This window comes from Falco biarmicus, chromosome 6 (assembly GCF_023638135.1).
Source record: "Falco biarmicus isolate bFalBia1 chromosome 6, bFalBia1.pri, whole genome shotgun sequence".
In the NCBI taxonomy this organism is placed as follows: Eukaryota; Metazoa; Chordata; class Aves; order Falconiformes; family Falconidae; genus Falco; species Falco biarmicus.
The window spans coordinates 61,804,562-61,823,188 of NC_079293.1; the positions used below are offsets into that span (position 1 = coordinate 61,804,562).

At 42.5% G+C, this 18,627-nt stretch overlaps 1 protein-coding gene across 2 annotated transcripts in view; it reads right to left on the reverse strand.

Annotated features, from left to right (window-relative positions):
• Nucleotides 1-18,627, reverse strand: part of DCBLD1 (discoidin, CUB and LCCL domain containing 1) — a 49,635-nt gene that overhangs the window by 6,578 nt on the left and 24,430 nt on the right. The window contains exons 3-13 of one of the 2 annotated variants that reach the window (XM_056344097.1): nucleotides 16,270-16,407; nucleotides 15,671-15,722; nucleotides 14,867-14,936; nucleotides 12,911-13,044; nucleotides 8,133-8,173; nucleotides 6,634-6,849; nucleotides 5,780-5,910; nucleotides 3,813-3,960; nucleotides 3,607-3,723; nucleotides 1,591-1,681; nucleotides 493-542 (exon numbers count right to left, since the gene is read on the reverse strand). In XM_056344097.1, the coding sequence (XP_056200072.1) occupies nucleotides 493-542; nucleotides 1,591-1,681; nucleotides 3,607-3,723; nucleotides 3,813-3,960; nucleotides 5,780-5,910; nucleotides 6,634-6,849; nucleotides 8,133-8,173; nucleotides 12,911-13,044; nucleotides 14,867-14,936; nucleotides 15,671-15,722; nucleotides 16,270-16,407 (1,188 nt within the window). Of the gene's footprint in view, nucleotides 1-492; nucleotides 543-1,590; nucleotides 1,682-3,606; nucleotides 3,724-3,812; nucleotides 3,961-5,779; nucleotides 5,911-6,633; nucleotides 6,850-8,132; nucleotides 8,174-12,910; nucleotides 13,045-14,866; nucleotides 14,940-15,670; nucleotides 15,723-16,269; nucleotides 16,408-18,627 lie in introns of both variants that reach the window. The other variant, XM_056344096.1, reaches the window with a different exon arrangement.

The window sequence follows — 18,627 nt, forward strand, 5'->3', positions numbered from 1 at the left end:
TGATTTTACACATGAAGTACAATTTGGTATTGTTAGGCTTTATAAATATAGTCCCAACCGGGGAGGGTAGCAAGATGAAAATATTAAAGCCATAAAAAGTTATTAGCCCTTGCTCTCTTAGAGAAAAGCAATCCCCTCTGCTGTGGGGAAAAGGAAAGAAAAGCAGCAATTTTCTGCAAAATAGGTATTTTAGAGGAGGGAAGGAAAAGGAGGGCACCTGGGAGCACTCTTACATGCTAATTTATGCACTCTGTATAATAGATCTTTTGCTAATTGCCTTTCTGTCATAGAAACCAAATTATATTGTTTCTCAGGGCACTGTACTAGAATGACACAAGTGGCACTACCGTTTGCTGTTTCCCTGGTATGAAGAGGTGAATTTGAACCAGGAAATGTGCATGCTATTTCATATGCGTTTCATGCTTAGTTGGACAACCCCTTCCCACTGGCCCAACAGACAGGAGAGGACAAAGTGCGTGATTCTCCACTAACCTGATTTCTGAGCACTGGATAATCCATAAGGAAGTCCTTTGGCTTCTCGCCTGAGAGGAGAGGAAAGCGTTTATAAACATCTGCACTTACACCATTTCAGCTTTATACCTTAGTTCCAGCAGAGACAGCCTTTGTGGTTAGCAGCTGAGGACAATGCTTCACTCCGAGTTCCTGCAGGCTGGTGTCTACTAGAACGTAAGGCATGCAAACCAGCATTTTGACATTTCATTTTTTCCCCATCTATATGCAAGTTTTGAGTGCTGGTGTTCAGATTTCTTGGGTCTGGCACTCATTGATTTGATGTATCCATGCCTCTATGTGTCACTCCAGGTTATGTTTCGGGTCTGCTCTTCTGAATTCTTTGGCTAGGTTATATAGATTTTCTAGGTATCCAGGGCAGAGCTGGGTACCACCAGTGATGAAGCAACACCACCATAGCATTGCTTATACTTCCAGATCCTCATCTGCTGACAGAAGCATTTCCCAGCTCTACATGCAAGTGCAGGTTCATGACTGAACATGTAGCAGGAATCACAGTTAGCAGGGCTTCTGCACGTCCTCTGACGTGTGAAATGAAGGGGCTTACTTTTAGCTGCTTACCAGCATACGTGTGCAACTCCTTACAGCTAGGCTCTGCTTTCAGCCCACTAAGTTAAGTGCTGTGACTTAAGGGACTGGGAAGAAGAAACACAACAGGAAGGAAATAAAAAGAAAATGATCCAGATAGATAGCTCAAATCCTCCCTTCAGTGAATTTTTAGTTGGCTTTGGTGTGGAAACTATTTCATCTTGATGGCTTTACACCTTAGTATTTGTGGGTATATGTAGGCTGAAGAGAACAGCTGGTTACATCGGACTGTAAATTGCAGCGTGCAGTTCTGACCTGCTTTGCCTTTGTTTTTGTCTGACTAGGGTAGATAGATGTACAGTAAGAAATACAATTTTCAGAGACACGACATGAGTTCTGCTTAAAAGGCAGACTGTCAAACAGGATCAATTTCCAGCTCCCTGGTAAAGAGGGTCTGGAAAGAGGGCACGTAGCTGGATGTGCTAGCTAGGTAGTCACAAATGCCTCCTATGACAAGAGCCGGTATCTTACCTGCGTAGGGCTGCACAGATACAGATTCCAGAGAACAGGAACAGACACAGCACGATGAGGACAGGGACAATTATAGCTGTAAGCTTTAAGCCTGCATGAGGGGAAAAAAAGAAAAGGATGAAAGTTTAAAAGGCAAATTACTCTGAGGTTGGTAATTTTTACTACAGAGAATACAGCAAAAGGCAGATAATCTTGCAGGAATGCTCCTTGCAGGAGAGCATGAAAATGTAAAACTATAGAACTGCAAGACCACTCCTCAGCCATACTTGGCAGCCATGCACCTATGTGGAACAGTGTTGAGACAAGAGTTAAATATACTTTCTCCTACACTTAACACCTAAATGTGTCCTTACAAAGAGCACTTCTGTCTTATTACACACTTAGGTAACTTTTACAAAGCCACTTACACTCTGTTTTCAGTTGCTTATAAAAATGCCAAATGAGGCTGCAATTTTACATGCCAAGTATCTGGCTCATGTTGAACTGGTTGAAACACTTCAGTCAAAGTAGTTCAAAAATTTCCAGGAATGGTGCTAGGGAAAAACCTGTTTAGCCTCTGTTAAATTCTAACACAACACGGTTTAGAGCAGGGATTAGAAAATTAGCAGTGGGGTGGCTCTTGTGTCAGGAGTGCACCGTTCACTATTCTAACAAACACCAGTCTGTGAGAATAAGGTGGTACATGTGTCCACAGGGTATTTACAATTTAGCAGATGAAATCTCAGTGGATTTAATTTTCAGTGAATGTGGATACAATTCACCATACTGCTGCACAGATGAACTGAGCTTGCTCTTGGCAAAAGCAATGCAGTTTCAGAAGAGCTTTTGTTCTTACAGTGATTGCTTCTTACAACCAGGTTTTTTAAAAGAGACATTTCTACAGCTATCAGTTACGTTTATGGGTAGCAGTGTTTGGTGTAGTGGGTGTGGTAATTCCTGCCTGGCTACGGGTCCACCAAACAGTCAGTATAAGCAACAAATTTTGTTTGTTTGCTTTTTAAGATCTAAAGATTTAGCTCCACAACATTAAAGGATGAAGACTGCAAATTCAGGGAGAAGTATGCAAATCAAGGTTGTCTGAGCCCCCATGAACACAGGCATTATGGAAAAGTGTTTAATTACATGCACTACTGTATGCTGCTTAGAGCTAGTGACCTGCTCTGGGAGGAGTCATGATTGCATAGAGAGAATCGCAGAACGGCTGGTGTTGGAAGGAACCGCTGGAAACCATCTAGTCCAACCCCCTGCTGAGGCAGGTTCTCCCAGAGCAGGTGGCACAGAGTTGTATCCAGGCAGGTTTTGAATGTCTCCAGAGAAGGAGACTCCACAGCCTCTACGGGCAGCCTGTCCCAGGGCTCTGCCACCCTCAGAGTAAAGATGTTTTTGCTCATATTCAGATGGAACTTTCTGTGCTGCAGTTTGTGCCCGTTGCCCCTTGCCCTGTCACTGGGCACCACTGAAAAGAGCCTGGCACTTTTGTGTGTCCTCTTGATACTTGCCCTTAAGATATATAGATGTAGATGTAGATCCCCTCCCAGACTTCTCCAGGCTAAACAGCCCCAGCTCTCTCAGCCTTTTCTCATAAGGGAAATGCTCCAGTCCCCCAACAATGTTCATAGCCCTCTGCTAGACCCCCTCCAGTAACATTTTTGTGAGACTACTGCCTCACGTACTACCAAAATTATACAATAAAGGAAGAGTGTGAGGAAAAGCTCCTCCAGAAAATGCTGACGAGTGTTCGGTATAGTCCCTTGAGCCACCTGCCAAGCATAGCAAACATGCCAATATGACAGGGAAACCGAACCCTGATGTTTCACACATCAAGGAAAATTAAGGCTTTCAAGCTCTTTCTGTGCCTTAAGGCAAAACCAACCTCCCTCTTCTCCCTGTCATTAACCTTTAATAGAGTCTGAAAGAAAAATTAAAAGTTTTGATTTGTGAAGAAAGTTTAAGTTCACCCAGGCTGGGCTGAAGACATGATGATCCTACAGAAAATGCAGGGCTAGGTAGTGTTACCCAAGTTAGTTTCTTCTGACGGGATGGGCTCCGTAACAGTCCTGTCTTCTTTTCCGAGGGAGGTTTCTGTGCTCTGACTTGGTTTCTGCCACATTGAATGTGTAAACGAACTATTAGCTGCAAAAGAGAAGGGGGCATCAGTGGCACTGTGGTAGCACAGGGGGATTTGGAGGCACCATGCCTGGGGAGCACTGCTTACCCCATACCTTGCATTATTCGACAACCCATCAGCTCAAGCTTCAGTGCTATTCTTTGGTTCCAAGTTTGAGGGATAATTCGCACGTAACGGGCCACTATTGGAGGGATGAAGTTATTCCGTACTATGTCACCAGAGTTGGAGTTGCCTTGGAATACCTGCAACAAAACGTAAGCACATTGTTTGCTCTGTTTTAAAAGTCTCTTTCTTCAAAGTGCTCCTGACATCTGACTTCAAAGATTTTGCATTATCCTAAAATTAATATATTGAAAATCTGAGATACAGCCACAAGATTTTTGGAATTGAGAGTTCTGGAAAGAAATATTTTTTTTTCAGTTCTGACAGATGATTGCATTTTTCTGTTAGCTCTGAGAAGAAAGGCTATCACTCTGTTTCAATTCTGTGTAATTTCTAGTTAATGCATGCTGGTATAATGCAATCATTTTTTATTTAATAGCACTGCAGCACCCTTACTTGGGCAACAGGGGATAAAAATGTAAAAAGAAAAAAATGAAGTGAAATATTTCTAGACATCTTAGTAAAATGGTCATCTTCCTGTATCAAGCTTGAAGAGCGACTATTAAACTATGTAGTTGTGTCTCCTTTTCCCTCCACTTACACAGGATTTTCCAGAATCAGCTAAGCCCATGTGCAGAACAGTAGTCCTTGCAAAATTAGTTCTTGGAGGTGCTTTTGCATGACCTAGGAAAACTTAAAAGCCTGATGAGATAGGGAAGTGAGCTCAGCATTATCTTAGATAAAATGCCAGGCACATGGGGTTCTGATGGGACAGGTTTTGTCACGCACCTTAGCTGAAACTAAGATCATATACAATACTTCCATAAGATTATTTGTATATAACAAGTCATTGTAGAAATCTGAAAACCTGCAGATTTTTAATGGCTGGCCTTCACAGTTCAGCCACGTTGCTTTGTCACTTTTTGGGTCAACACCGCCTCAGTTCAACAGTTAAAAATATTAAACCAGTTGATGTTGCGCAGTGAAATTCCTTGTCATATAAGCTAAGAAAATCAGAGCTAGTAGGAAATCTCTCCACAACTCTACCAAGTTTTTAAAAGCTGCCATCAGGACTGAGGACAAAGTAGAGCATTATCCTGAGGCAAGCCGAAATCATGAGTGAAGGTCTGACTTTGAACCCTGTGGTGGCAGGGAGGGGGGATTTTGCATTTGGGGTTTTTTTTTGTTTGAAAGGAAACAGGAGGTTTTCTGGGGAAAATGTTATCAGACAAACCTGTGTAGCACATCCTTTGTCTGCAGAAACTAGTTGTGCTGCTTTTATCTGTTCATTCTTAAAGTCACTCAGAGCCTGTGAAAGCTGTTGTGTAGACAGGTATTTTGGTGTAAGAGCAGTTACGTTAAGTTCACTTACACCAACTCCTAGCAGATGTAGGCTGTGTGCCCACTTGTGTCACAAGGGCCCCACCAGCGAGGGCAGGGAGCGGTGCAGCTCCTGGTGACTGTAGGGCGGCCAGACAGAGGCTGCGTGTGAGGGTACAGCCCCACCAGCAGCCCTCTGCTTTTACCCCAGTAGGTTGTTTTGCTTGTGGGGGATGGGTTGACCATCCCGGTGCATCCGATGCCGAATCTCATCTTTGCTGGTGCTGTACTGACCACTGCTTCTGCACTGGTACGGTGTCCCTAGTGCAGGCAAATGCTGAGCTGAGCTGAAGACTTGCCCGAACAGCCTGTTGTACAGCTTTAATTACACTGTTCTTTTAAAAGAAGGTACGGATATACACATGCCTCCCTGCGTGTGTCTCACAACTTGGATAGCTTCCTTGTTTCAACAAGCTCACTATCTACTCCATGGCCGTAAATTACACTGGCAAGGACAACCCAAGTCTAGACAAGTCTGAAACTCCTGATCTTTCCTGACAGCGAACGCCTGCCTTTCAAAGTCAAGGCGGCATACACATTATTGCTCTGCATTTTCCTGTCCCTCCCACTTACCCTTACCTTTTCTTCATTGCTCAGAATCCCTTTGTAAGTTCTCCATTTCGAGTTGTTATTTCTGTAGTTCATTGTAAATGTCTTTACGTAAAAGTTCAAATTCAGTGTCGTGGATCCAGAACCAGTAGTCTTAATCCCTTTCAACAAAATGCAAAATAAATTTTCATTTTTTAGGTGTCTGTTATAAAGGAACAATTTCAAATGCAAACACAGAAACCAAAACAATTGGGAGAACTTTGCATTCAGTCTTAATTTATTTTTCAAGCTATGTTGGAACTGAGTTTAAAAGTTGGGTGAAGAATGGGTATCAGTTTTAAATTATGACTTTAAAGCAATGGAATTTTTAATGGAGCCCAAATTAATGACTCTAGAACTAGTAATTGCTTTTTGATATTATGATCCATAACAGCAGTCTTTATATCTCTAGTAGCAACTGTAATTTACATTTTTACAAATAAACCAGGAGTTGGAAATGGGAATTTCTTTCACCTGGGCCAGTTTCAAAGGCTATGACTTTACTGTTTCTTACTGATTCCAGAACTGCACCATTAACAGATCTTATGCAGTCATTTACCAACCATCCAGACTCTACTGGTTCCTGTGTAAGTATTTTGTTCTGAGCCTAACAGCATGTTTACAGATCAGGCATACGTGACAGTTGAGTTCAATCCTGTATCCCTATAGGAAGACCAGTCCTGTAAATAGCCATGACTTTTTAAATAGGAAAATAATAGTCCTCAGTGCAGACCATTTGATTACATTCAACAAAAGAAACACTGCATTAGAGCATTATTAGCTTTTCAGCTGCATTCAGTTTCTTCTCCAGCTGAAACCCCAGCTGCTAATGACCAGTGACATACCTGTTATTCTCTTCTTCTCTCCCAGGTCTATCTCCAACCATTCACGACTGCTGCTGTGGTTAGAGGCCCAAGCTAATCCTGGGACTTGAAGCCAAGCCTTGCTGGGAGACCACTGGAAAAGTTGCCCAAATTCGTTGGTCTCCTCCCAGTAGGAAGATGCAGTAACCTGGCTCTTGGAGAGGAATCCATCTTCTAGACTGAGAGATTTGTTGCAGCCTAGGAGTCCCCACACAGACAGGCAGAAGGAGTTATTTCGCGTTTTCACAGCGTATTTTTATATTAGGCTAGCAACATATGAAGACCACCCACAACAGCAAAGTCAGATGTTGCTTAATCTAGTGCTAGCCTGATGCTCTCCGTTAGCTGTAGTGTTTGCCAGTCAATTCGTAGTGGATGATCCAGTACCAGAGCGCTGCGGTCCCTCTCCTTTACCAGTTTAACTCCTACATACATGACACCTTCCGACTACATCTGCTATTTTTGCCATTTTGGTTTTTAATCTCTGCAGTTTTGTCTCATTCCTGTGAAGATTTCTTGTATTTTAATATAATGTTTCAGAAGGAAAATTTTAATATTTTGAGATTGGCATTAACTAATTTTGCTGTACAAAACATTTCTCAGATGAAGGCACTGTACCGAAGGGAACACTTTACTGTAAATATTGCATGATTCTCACCTGCAATTAGGGCTAGAAAAGTTACTCATTAGAGTAGCTCCTTGATGCTGCTGCCAAGAGGTGATATCATGAAGATAATAGCTGCAGGTAAGTATTACAAACTCCACCAAAGAACCCACAAAATTTCTGCACATCAAGGTTCTTCACAGAAAACGGGCCAGTGGAATAAGGTTTCAATGAAGTTAAAAATAATTCCCTGGCAGTTTCAAAGGCCTTTACGTGCTCTACAGTTTTCAGTGGAATAGTAAATGATTTTATCTCAGATGACTGAAATATAATTCAAATGAACAAGCACAAAATTTCCCCCCCCCCCCCTTTGCTATGTTTCATGCAAATGAACAGCCTGACAGATTAAAGATGCTTTTGCATCTTGGAAAGTCATAAACAAAAACTCGTTCTGTATCAGTGCAATGTAAATATATTTTCATTCCTCCTATGTTTTCGTTCTCCTCTTGTATAATGAAGATGGAATTTATAAATGTCTGAAGAGAAACTGCTTTCATTTTCTGTCACCTAAAGTACATAAAAATGGGATTATCTGATTGCCATTTTTCATATGCTGGCACCAGAAATGTAACAGCAGAATACTATTTCTGTTGCTCGTCTATGTGCGTATGACCTATTCCTATTCTGCTTCTTTCTAGCTTGCTTCACATCCCTTCAATTTTTTTATTCACTTGCCAATTCTAAGAAATTGCTGTCCTAAAATATCTTTCCTAGACACAGCCTGACATTCTCCTGATTACTTTTCAAAACTTTTAGAGAAAACACTTACATAAAAAGGTAAAATTTGGATAGCTAAAAATAAAGCCATTATTCTTACCATTTGAAGTAAATATAAACCGCTTATCTGACAGCGAACCACTGCAAGAAAAGAAAACGGTAATTGAGCCTTTCGGGAGGTGGCCACGGGAATGCCGAGGTGCAGTTGCAGAACCACTGTCTATCTAGCAAAATCTCTGGCCGGATAGCTGCTCGCTGCGCTGGCTGGTTACTGACCCCAGTGAGAGCACTCCTGCGCATCTCTCACCGTGACCGAACCCAGATCAGCTCGTTAATAGTTTGGAGCATTTGCTATGCTTTAAACTGCCTCCCCGTCGCATCAGCCTGCAACTCTCGCCACATGTTTCTCCTTTTCTCCTCTGCATGGGCCCTGTACTGCTGTGGGAATGCTTTCCCCTTCTGCTCCTCTGGCCAGCAACAGAAGAGCGTTCAAAAGAGCCAGGATTGGGAAAGCGAACCCCTGGAGCCTGGAGCCCCCAGTGGTGCGCGGCTCTAGCGCTGTGCCCAGGTCTCCTGTCACCAACAGTACCTTCAATGAGAACAATGTCACCAAAACCAGTGACTTTCTATTAGTCTAAGCCCACATCTAGTGAGAAGCAAATCCAGTCTCAAGCACTGTGAAAGAGTTAACGGTTGCTTGATGGTGACTAAACAATGCCAGCTCTGGCCATTCCTACCAGGGCTACAGGTATATCATAGCCAGACCAAATAAAAACTACTCCTTGTTTTAACACAGATGGGCATCAGTTCTGTTATAACCACAACCAACAGCTCCCATCAGGAATGGTTCTTTTTGCTTCATTAATGGGAGAACATCTATGGCTCCCCTTTTCTTCCTCCTTCTGACACGCCTGCTTTGCTTCAGGAGAAAAAGCATTTCTTGGGCCGCTCCATACAACCCGGCACGATGCAGGGCAAGATAAAATCACCACTGTAAGGGAAAGCTGAGCTTTCCTTGGCCTCCCATGGAGCTGCTTTCTGATTGCCCACGAGATGCCCCTGAGGTTTCATTCCAGAACTGATGACTCTGACTGGTTGCCTATTAAAAACAAAAGCCCAGGTTTTAATGTGAAATTAGTTTGGATTTCTTGAAAATCTGACCCCTTCAACATCGCTTCAATTAGCTGCATGCATCACTTGCCCCTTTGAAAAGCCTTGGCCAGTGTGACTGAGCAGTAAAACAACTTCTGCACTTAAGCATCAAGACAGCTCCCTTTTGGGCTGCCCTTTGTTGTTGGCCAGGAAAATTTCCCCCCAGGTACTGTCTGTGGGCTAACAGCCATGCACACAGCCGTATGTTTCGAGAGCGCTGCAAACAGGGAATAGGAAAGTGGTCCCACGTCAAGGTCAATAAAAACACTGCCTCTTTTTGTCACTGAGGGAAAACTAATGACTACAGGCAAACGAAGCCCTTCAGAGACGACTGAGGGCACTGGGAGGGAGCTGATTTATTTGGGCATGTAGGCGGTAGAGCAGCTAGAAGGAGATACTCAAGCCCTGCCTCCCACATCTTCCCCCCAGGCAACCCTCAGGGGCGATCAGATGCACTCTGCTCTTTTCAAACCAGTTTGACATTACAGCCAAACCAATTTTTTCTTCCTTAGTGAAGCAAAGCAATCTGTTTCAAGAGAAAAGAAGAAAATAAACACCTATCGTGATCAGTAAGACCTACCCAAAACAGAAATCACAGCACTCCTCAAATACTCATTTATGAGATAAAGCTCGGTAATAAAAAAGTCACCCAGATTCCTTTCAAATAGAGGGCTACAATTTTAGCAAAGAAAGGGAGGAGGTCAGCATTTCTAAGGTCTATGAAGCTATGAAATCAAACTGAAACATTTCTGCTGTAATTCTGTAAGTCACCGAAGAGGACAAACTAATTCAGTAAGTGGTAATTCATCAGCTTCCTAATGTGACAGGTGGCATTTGTCACACAAATTTCACTTTGTCCTTTAAGGGGTGGTATTGCCCCATGCGCCTCATTTTTCTGACAACCTTCAGGATCCTGCCTCACCAACAGTACCAGTGGCAGGAGTGCATGGGAGACCTGTGCCAGCAGCTCTGCAAAAAATGGATGCTGCTTCCCATAATAAATTTCTGTTAGCAACAAATATTTTTTTCCCCCCCAGAGTCAGCCTCAAGCAAGCTTTTTACAAGCAGTGCAGGTTAACCCTGAATTTCATCTTTCACAATTCATGAGCATGCCGTTTCTCACATTTTCAAAGACAAATGATTTGACGTGCACAGATGTACAGACACAGCCCAGGGCACATTACAAAGTTAACCCCCCCCCCCCCTCTGTTTGTACTGGGATATCAGAACTGCCCAATAAATCCAGCCACTTGATCTTCATTATAGGATTTGCAGGTGCAGGTCCACGCATGGATCATGAGAACTGAAAACCTCACAGATGCTGGAGTGTCACACGTGCACTGAAAAACGGAGTCTGGGAGGCCAAGGTCAGCTCTTGCGGGCTGGCAAGTGAGCCATAGCTCCCCTGTCACAAAGCAGGTATTGAACAGCTCGATGCACTCCAGCAGCAGCTTCTGATGAGGTCAATTTCAGCTCAAGTCACTAAATAATTTAAATTTTTAGTACTAAAATCTGCTATAAAGGATATTTTAAAAACTTGAGTAAGCTTTTATTTAAGGGCATCTAAAAAGCTCTTAAAGCACTGCTGTCCAAGCACCAATTTTTTATCGCTGGCACTGGCTGTGTCACAGGAATTTCTTGCAGCACATATGTACCACGGGCACAGGGAAGCTGTGCAGCTTTGGAAATACCTCTTCTAAAAGCCTTTTTAAAAACATGAAATGCATTGGTTCATTTGCTTAGTAAACAGGCCCACTGTTTCTAGGAACACTTTTTCATGTTTTGAAATAAAAGGACTGATTTCCCTGCATCCTCCAAATCCCTTCTCCTGGGATAATGGGCTCACACCAGCAGTTCATCTGCTCCTGGGATTGTCCCAGCTGCCAGGAGCAGCAGAAGCATCCTGGGAAGTGCTGCGCTCATGGTCCCATTTTTCTCAAAGTCCATGCCATCTAGTTTCCAGGCATCCAACTCAGTATGAGCCCATTTACCTACGGTTCCCTGTATCAACTGTAGAAAGCCCAAGTTGTCTCCTTGGGGCAATTCAGTTCCTTCAGGATGTACATCATGCTGGAGAAGTGCCTCTGTCTGCCTCGGTATGCAGGAGAGCTAAGGGGGCTGCGCTTCTCGTTAGAATGCTCTCTCAGGGGCCTCACATTAAATGGGCTAAACCCAAGCCATAAAGGCTGGCTTCAGCCTGGAAGTGCACGTCTCAGCTCTCCTTCACATAAATGGGATTTTCCCACTTGATGTAATACAAGTAAGTTTGCATATCTGTGGGTATTTCTATTACTCACATGAAATGCATAGGATATTTTGTCAATAGCAACGTTAAAAGGATGCTTGGCAATTAAGGTGATGGGTTAATTATGCAAACAGTGGTTTTCCCCAGCACATGTACATTTGCTGTCTTACACGCTTCATTCATTGTCCACTAGCTCTTGTACTGTGAAAAAAATACAAATGGGAATCCCAGCTGCCTTTCATTGTAACATTTTATGTGCTACTGTCTAAGTTACTCCTGGGATTCTCAAGGATTGCGAACATACAAACATATGTAAACCATTCTATTACGTCTTTAGATATGGCACAAAATATTTAAATCAAGGTTGCACTAAACTGGCATATGTGATGGAAAGAATTTGTATTTTTGTTTTACAGAGGGGCTCGGTGTCTGAGCTGAGGTCTCAGTCCTGCTTTGCTTGAGACAAGTTTATATTACACATTATATGTCTTTGGCAATTAACTTTCAAGAAAAACAGAAAATACTTAGGCTTTACAGGCCTTTGGCTAGTGGTCTACATGTTACCCAGCTTTGTATACTCCAGTGCTGTTATATATAAAGCATTTCAATCTGGGCTGAAGTTTAAGCACAGCAACAGACCAAATGAAAGCGGTTCTTTTTTTTCCATGAATGAAACCATGATTCTAAAATTGTCAGAAGGGTGTAGGGAAATCATGGGGAAAACAGGAAAAAAGTATAAAAAAGACATGTTCCCTTAGCTCTTGTAGGCTATGGGACTCAGGAGATTTCCCTCCCTACAAAAAAAAAAAAGCCTCATGAAAAACCAGATAACGTTTGAAAATTAAAAAGTATAAACCAACAGGAATGACAGAGGCAGTTGCTGGAAGGACTTAATGTGCTGGATAGAGATTAGAGGATTTATTTCTACCTCAACAACAGTACAATTAAAAGTCAGAAGATAAGTGGTAAATATAACAACCTTGCTATAAATACTCTAAATGAGAAAAACTCTGCACATGTCGAAAACACAACATTTAAGAGGTTGTTCATTAAATCCCCTACGGATCAACAGCATTTTTTATTTATTCATTCTTCCTAGCTTTTTTTTAAACTTTAACATGAATTTATCATGATTTATTAGCACATTGATTAAAGGTGTTTGTTGCAGAACATCATACTTTAATGTATCTGCTAACAAAGTGATTTGCAAATATGTTTTGGAAGGAATAGAAGGCAAAGAAAGAAAATACCACCCTACATGGTACAGAGCCACTGAAAACTTGGAACATTTTCCTATATGCAATGCCAACACCATGTTAATAAAGCTGTAGGAGCAAAGGCCAAAAGCCCCTAGACCCATATCTAACACTTTTTCCTCCCCCAAAAATCATCCGCACCTGCTTCTGCTGATCTGGGCAGTGCACTGTGCCCTGGGGGTCGCTCCCCGAGCCAGCCCTGCCAGCGGTACTCACGGTACTCACTCATGCGAGGGGACACCGTTGGCGACAACGCCTTCGTAGTGGCTGATGCCCTTCTGCTGGGTGACGCTGATCTGACCGCCCAACTCATCCGCGATAACGCCTGCATGTATCGCTGACTTGCACAGCAGCGAGGTCTGAAAGGCAGAAGCCGCCAGAAGCCAAAGCTCAGAGGATCAGTCTGACAAACTGCTAATGCTTTCACTTCCAAGCCACTTTTATACAGGTGTTACAGCTCATAAAATCCAGCAAAGGATCAAGAGGAATAAGAGGCAGGGGAGCGAGAAAGAACAGTAATCTTTTGAAAAAAATAATGTTTCCAAAAGTCACCTTTCCCCCCCCCCCCCACATGAAAAAGCAAATAATCCGCTTCTAAGAAGGTGCTGTAAGATTGTAACCTAGTAAATATTGTGTCACTCCTCAGGAAAACAAAGTCAAAGGCAACGGCAACTCTTCTTTGCAAAGACAAAACAGTAATTACTTGATGGACTGGCCTGAAGGCAGACCTATCTGTTACTGGCCTTAGAATTTTGAGTCACGTTAGGAGATTTGGCTGTGATGACTGGCTACTGCTGGGTTTTAAGTACAGCCCATTTGCCAGTATTTGAGGTGGGATAATGCTGAAAAATACAGGCAGAACAACTTGTATGCCAACTAGGTAGCAATAACATACCACTGGGCTAGGTGAGAGCAGTAAAGTGCCAGTGCAAAGATGCAAAGGAGACATTCCCAGGGGCTACTGGCAGAGACTGGTTTCATTCGGGGCTATGCTACTCAACAGGCTGGGATGCCAAGCTGGGGTGCTAGGCTGTCCCCTTGAAGGAGTGCTGGGAAGTGTGGGGACACAAAGGCAGCAGGTCTCCAGGAGAGCCCTGCAGGTTCTTCCCATCAGAAAAGCTGAATCCCCCTTTAACAAAAATTCCTCAGCGCAGATAAGATCTGCATGAGGTCATGCCATGTGCTGTTTTTCTTTCCTAATCACCCGAATGAAGGGCAGGAATAACTCCAGCTAATTAGAGTGTAATGTGGCGTTTCTTTGTTTTTTCAGCTCTGCCACTTTCCAGGCTGGAGCAGTGTGCTCAGTTAACTGGAAGAACAGGTTAAACATGAACACTAACTTTTTGGAAACTCAGCAACTGCTGTATTTGTGATGGGGAGGGATTTTACTTCAGTGGTATGATTAAACTTATTCCACTGTGAGAGATGTAAAGATTTCACAGGCACCTGGTCTAGTGGAAGGTGTCCTGCCCACAGCAGGGGGGTTGGAACTAGATGATCTCTTAAGGTCCCTTCCAACCCAAACCATTCTAGGATTCTATGATGGGAGGACAGTCCAGGGTGAGGGACAGAGAGAGCAGAGCACTGTGTGGTATGAACTGTGGATAAATGCAAACACTCAGGCAACTTCTCCGCTTTAAAGAACGAGCAGTCAAAACAACCCAAGAGGTTGATAGTTATCAGTGGGATGTGATTAGGCAGTGTATAGTATTTATTTCATCTAACAGCAGATTGCTGGGATACTGCAGGCATGATCTTAAAGAAAACCCGCGTGTTACTGAAATATTTTTCCCTACGAGAGATAAATTTAGAAAAGAAATGCACATGGGCTCCAAACAAGTAAAAACCAAAGTCGCAGAAATATTTAAAATGTCAATGGCCACTGCCTCAAAAGGCAGAAACCCAATGCAGGGTTCTTCCAGAAAGCCAGAAACCACAAGTAGTCAGTAGGTGTATTTGACTGTCAGTGGACTTTGTTCTCACACAATTGATTGGTCTGTTTGAAAAGTGTCTCCGTGTGCTTATATACTGATAACATACTCATATACTGACAATAAAAGGTATACCTAACACAGCTGGGAAGAATTACTGACAAAAATCAAGCAGAAAAGGTGAAACGAAGTTGTGCTATGCTTCTCTCTTCTGTCTTAGAAATTTCCCTTCATTACTCTGTGTACTTACATCTCTGTATCCTTCTCTGATATTCCCAGAAATGTCACCTGCTATGTCCCTGCAGCCAGCAGGACAGTATCTGCTGTAGTGAGAGAAAAGAGGCTTGTTTAAAATATGAACTGTAGTGATGATACACAGAAACAAACTCATACAGAAGAAATGTTCTCAAACCAATAAGTATTCTAGCAGTAAGTTCTAGCTGATGCTCTGTTCATGAGTCTACAAGGTAAACAAATAGGCCCTCGAGTTCCTGAGTGGATTGCACAAATTAGCACACAAAGAACCAGAGAAGTTTTGCAAGGACATTTCTGTTTAATCCTCTTGTTCTAGAAATATTACCACATGAGTTTTCAGCACAGCCCAGATAAGAAGCCTACATGCACATCCAGACACAGCCAGAAAAGCACAATTTATTACCATTTCAAATCCTATCACAAAGTTCAAGGAACCACGAAATTACAGGTTGTCCTCAGATAATCTTGTATCAGCTAGGATGTGATCTGTTCTCAGGAGAAGCACTGATATTTGAGGCTACTTTGAATTTCAAAGTGGAAACTCTTTTTAAATATACGATGTATACGTATGCCCTAATGAGAATTGCTGAGAGCTCTGTAACTCCATGCCCTCATTTTTCTGGGCTGCAGACTTCCATTCTGCACTACTGCTTCCCACAGCCAGGCCTTGCAGTATTACAGCATTGGAGCTCAAAAAAATTCTCCAGAAAACCAGAACGATGACATTTTCTAACAATTGAACCAGATGACAGATAGGGCAAAGCAAGCCAGAATGCTGAGAGCTGCAAACCCTCTTTACCTGTATTCAGCCTTTGTGTAGTGGTTTGCTCGTTCCAAACACGTGATTAGATCTGTGAAAAGTTTACAAATGTCAATCCCCATTGCAGCACATAGAAATATAGACAAATATTTGGCTAAACATGAAATTAGTTTGAAAACCTGTCGGTATAATACTTAAGCAATTTTATTAGAAAGCAACAGAAAGAGGTTTTCCCTCTTTCTTTTCATCTCCTTTTTCTCCCTGTCTGTGCAAAGTTGCACAGACCCCTGGAACATTAAATGCAGGAATCGAATCTTAATGTCTCCTATTCCTTCATCCTATCACTGCGTGGTAGAGGCTGGAGCCCAGAATACAGTGGTGCTTCAAGGAGAAGGTACTGATTTTATCTTTCACTGGGCCTGTGTTGCAAATAGTCTAGGTAAGATTTCAGCAACTATTATATCTGGTTAATGTTACAACTGCTTCTGTACACATGCTATTAATATCATGGTTCATGCTAATCTGGAAATATTTAGGACAAAACATTCTGACTAAAATCTGTGTGTGTAGAGAAGATAGATAATGAAATAGGAAGGACTATGCCACTAATCCTTTACTACTTTGGCATTTCACTTTACCTGGATGATCACTGCTGGCATAGGACAACAGAAAGCCTCGTCCTGACACGTGGGATCCACTCTCAAAGTGAATAGTCGCTTCATTGCTATCCAGAATGATTTCTTTGGGGATGGGCATCACATTACCACAGTAGGGCCCTACAGAGAGAACAAAGATTTCAGAAGTTTAGATGACATAATTAGGCTGGAATATTCTCACAATTAGCAAACAGTTTCATAACACACTCATTCTCCTTCAGTACCAATCCAAATGTTGACAAAAGGGTTTTGGCTTCAGTCCTTTATGGGTACAAGCTCCAAAGTTACCCTGAGAAGGAGTGGCCAGGATCCAGTTGTCTCTCCATGGTAGCAATTCCAGCATCTACTTCTCTCATCACATAAGCCTTAAGAGAATGATTAATGCCCTTCAAGCCTTTGAAGTACAGCATGCTTACAACCAGCAGTAACTCATTACAAAAAAGAACAGAACGTTCAAAAGCAATCCAAGGGCTCTACACAGGGTCTCCTAGATAAATTCTCCAGGCATGAACAGCTCATGCTGCTGTAGCACAGCAGCCACCCAGGAAAGATGAAGATCACAAACAGGGTACCTCGTTTTCAAGGACCTGTGTGCCACAAGCCAAACTGTAGTATAAGGCAGTACCACTTGACTCAGAACCTGTCTTGATTTATTTTCCCTTAAAAACATCATCGTACTATTGAAGTACACAGGTCGAGTCCCTAGAGTTTTAAACAAAAAGAGAGGGGGAGAGAGAGAGGATGATGAAGGGAGCAGGACAGGGAGACAAGAACCTTGAGCTTACACTGAATTAGATAAGGGGTTTATAGCTACAAACTGCAGTATCTTGGAACACTTTGGGACACTCCTTCCTTGTGACAGCAGGCGCGCCCAGGACTCTTAATAATTACCTTTTCTTTTTCAGAAGTCAGTTCCTGAGGGGAGCTTTCTTTTGAGATTGCCACAGTTTTTGCTTTTGCCTCCTGTCACCACACCTGGGTGGCAAACGCTTGTCCCTGGCTGCCCTCAGGAACAGATGACACAGAAAATCCAAAGCAGTCTGGGTAGACTTTTCTGAATTTATGAGGATACTTACAATGTAAACTGCTAAGAAGAGACTTTTGTAAAACATCAAGCTGTTCTGTTTCCCAAGAGAAAAAACAAACAAGACCCTTCACAAGCCCTGAGCCCACCTGTTCTGTTAAGGTTAATGGCAGCTTTTGTGTCCTAAAGGAAATCCTCCAGATGAAAAATGATCACTTGCATTTTTCCTAGATAACCTCATTTTATTGCTGGTGGGTACTTTAGGGCAACATGGAACTGACTTTTGAAGTACAAAAAATTACAGTCACAGCACAACATGAATCTGATGAGTGGTACCCTTCCTAACAGGCTCCTAAGAGCTTCTTCATTTTGCTTGATCCCGTTGGGAGGATCTCTCCTGAATACTTCATTGGCCTTATAACAACTATAAGATCAGCCTACAGAGTAGCCCAGTCGGATCCAACGACAGCCAGTTGTCAGCAGAACTGGACAAACCAAAGGAGGAAGTCTGTCTTTTGGCTTATAAAAATCATACAGCGAAGCCAGGCAGGCAGGGAAACAAGCGACAAGTGTGACATTTCCCTGGAGTACTCGTGTTTGAAAATGACTCATGACTTAGTCAGAGAAAACAATGTCTATAAAAAGGGTTAAACAAATTGCTTAGGAAATGAACTTATCAAAAAGACAGCATCTGACACTGTGTCATACCAGACAACTGCACGAGTGATTTATTTGAGAAGGTCTTTTGTGTCAGATTGCAGTGGGAGAAGTAAAGTGCTAACTTAGATTATTTTTTTTTCAGGAGAGAGAAAAGGGAAGAAGACAGGGAGGCATCACATTTCTTCAAATTAAAACACCTGAGAAAGCTTTAGTCCTTTTCTTCCCTCATGGACTGTCTCTACATATTTTCTCACAAGTGCTCTCTGGCTCTCTCCCTCGCAGCCATTGGCAGTGACCTATCTCCTCTGTAGGTATAATTGAGATGGCTGATTCACTCAACCACACACTGGCTGGATCAGGGCTTATGTGTCTCCTCCAGCAGCAAGTCTACATACGTTCCAGATAATTATACAAAGAAATCACATGTCATGAGCAAAAACAGTAAAATAAAATAGTCTAGACACATAAGAGTTTTATAATCCAAACAAAAGCCAAAAATTCAGAAACAATCAGCTTAAGAAATCAGCCTGCAATGCCTAAAGACAAGTTTCTACTTTTAAGTAATAAATACAAGAAGAGTTACCAGGCTATTACTGCCAAGAGAAGTTCTGGTGCACTGAGAGATTCCCATCAGTAGCTCAAAACTAAGGAGGCCC